Source organism: Trichomycterus rosablanca, chromosome 8 (genome assembly GCF_030014385.1).
Source record: "Trichomycterus rosablanca isolate fTriRos1 chromosome 8, fTriRos1.hap1, whole genome shotgun sequence".
Classification (NCBI taxonomy): Eukaryota; Metazoa; Chordata; class Actinopteri; order Siluriformes; family Trichomycteridae; genus Trichomycterus; species Trichomycterus rosablanca.
The window spans coordinates 534520-537019 of record NC_085995.1 but is presented as its reverse complement, the minus strand read 5'-3'; the positions used below and the strand labels follow the sequence as shown (position 1 = coordinate 537019).

The 2500-nt window shown below is 37.8% G+C and overlaps 1 protein-coding gene across 1 annotated transcript in view; it reads right to left on the bottom strand.

Annotated features, from left to right (window-relative positions):
- The window catches only part of LOC134319205 (receptor-type tyrosine-protein phosphatase beta-like), a 36410-nt gene that overhangs the window by 2769 nt on the left and 31141 nt on the right, over window positions 1-2500 (bottom strand). The window contains exons 26-32 of the mRNA XM_063000247.1: window positions 2234-2315; window positions 2044-2134; window positions 1749-1825; window positions 1434-1568; window positions 579-701; window positions 301-464; window positions 41-176 (exon numbers count right to left, since the gene is read on the bottom strand). Of these exons, the coding sequence (XP_062856317.1) occupies window positions 41-176; window positions 301-464; window positions 579-701; window positions 1434-1568; window positions 1749-1825; window positions 2044-2134; window positions 2234-2315 (808 nt within the window). The remainder of the gene's footprint in view (window positions 1-40; window positions 177-300; window positions 465-578; window positions 702-1433; window positions 1569-1748; window positions 1826-2043; window positions 2135-2233; window positions 2316-2500) is intronic.

Here is a 2500-nt window from a genome sequence, read left to right as displayed (position 1 = left end):
TTGTTCAATACACATCAAAACCACATCAGTGTGATCTGACCTCGGTCTGAACCATGTGTGATCGATGGAGCCTCAGATCAAACACCGCACCGTAAATATCCACCCAGTCTCTACCGTTCATCTGCTGAAGGACCCGGTCCAGAACTATAAAGGTTCCTGAACGACCCACTCCAGCACTGCACACACACACAACAAACACGGAACACTAAAACAGAACTGTAATCAGAACAAAATTAAGACCAAACAACATCATAAAAGAACCAGAACCAGTAGGAGAAGAACCGTTCTGGTTGGAGGTACCTGCAGTGTACGATGGTGGGACCAGACCCCAGGGTTCTGTTGATGTAATCCCTCACCGTCCGTACGAACTGAACCAGAGACTGAGTGGTTTCAGGAACTCCGTGATCAGGCCACACGGTGTAGTGGAACTGTCGAACCACTCTGGAATAGTTCAGCTGATCCTCCTGCACAAACACACATGAAGATCCAAACTCATGTTCCTCAGAAACGTCCTAAATATCAGCTTCACAATCAAGAGTCTGAACGTCCACCAACTCTCAGACGGTTCAGGTACTCACGCTGCAGATTTTAAACTCCCGGATGGTCCACTCAGGGAGGACGGACTCGGACAGCATCTGAACGATCAGATCTCCATAATACAGCGGGTCCTGATCAAACGGCCAGTAGTGATCACATTTAACCTGCGCACACACACACACACACACACACACACAGTCATGTCCAGGTCTTTGGTTCCTGAAGTCTTACATGGTCTGGATCTCATAAAGATATTCTGGAACATAACATTACAATATCAGCACTTTACTACTGGTCCTGGTCTCAAGTCCATCTAAGTTCATCTAAGTCTCATCTCACAGACTCTTGCTCTCATTATTTATAGATTTATAGATTTGTTGTCTTACTTAAAGTCTTGGTTGTTGTTTAGTCTTTGATTCTTGGTCCTTTTTATTCAGTTAGTATTAATATTATTATTATTATCAACACTATTATTATTATTATCAATATCATTATTATTATCAATATTATTATTATTAAAATTATTTTTATTATTATCAATATTATCATTATTATTGTTATTATTATTGTTATTATTATTACTATTACTATTATTATTATTATTATTATTAAAATTATTATTATTAATATTATTATTATTATTATTATTATTATTTAATTATTATCAATATTATTATTATTATTATCATTATCATTATCATTATTATTGTTATTATTATTATTATTATTATTTTATTATTATTATTATATTATTTTTATTATTATTATTATTATCATTATCATTATTATTATTATCATGATTATTGTTATTATTATTATTATTTTATAATTATTATAATTATAATAATAATAATAATAATAATTATTATTATTATTATTATTGATAATATTATTACCCTTCCTTTCTCCACACATTGTGTCACCATCACAATATTGTGGACGTTCTGCTCCCACACCATCTTCCAAAAATCATCCTTGGTGCCGGGCAGAGGCCCCTGGGTAGCGATGTACTCCCGCCTAAAGTTATTCCCCTTCAACATAAATAAAGAACCATCAGCAAAAATCAACTCAACACAGTTTTACCTCCAATAGAATTATAAAGAAATAAATCAATAAAACTCAGTATTAAAATAGTTCCATGATGAATCAGATCAGTTATTAATCAGATCAGAGAGAGAATAAAGAGGTGAGTATGATGGAGGGTCTCGTACAGGAACGTAGCTGGCGTTAATGTAGTCTGAACACGGATCATCATCCACGTACGAGAGCTTCACTCGCGTCGAATCATCTGAGAGAACGAAGAGATCAAACACTCAGATAAATCATAATACATTTATTATTAACACTGTTAAAGAAATACAGAAAAAAAAACGAGGACATTTCCCAATTAGGGGTAGCACCAGTCCTGTGATCTCTGAGGTCCCGGGGCGGGGTCACAGGGGTGCAGGGATGCAGGGGCGCGGGGGGCAGAGTCGAGGCTATAACAGGATTGATTTGAAATCGTACATGGCAGGATGTTGTTGTAGCGGTTCTTCCCTCGGTTCTCGGGCAGTAACGCCGTGTCCAGCGCCTGGTTCCGACCCACCTCCTTCAGATCCTGCAAAAACAAAACCGGAGGAGTTCCGATGCAGCTCACTCACAGGACCAGGGCTTCTGCTAAACGCAGTAGATGTGAAGGAACGTGCTGTATAATCACCTCATACTCCTGAGAGAGCAGGTAGTTTGAGTCGGCCTGAAGTTTGTTCAGATGAAGATCAAAGTTCATGATTTTAATCGGACTGTAAATAAAAAAACACAAAAACTAAACGTTAAAATGAGGATTAAACATCTACAGGAGGATTCATCTGGTGTGGTTTAACAGACAAATTACATATTTTGCATGTTCTCCCCATGTCTGCGTGGGTTTCCTCCAGGTGCTCCGGTTTCCTCCCACAGTCCACAGACATGCAGTCAGGAGAAACAA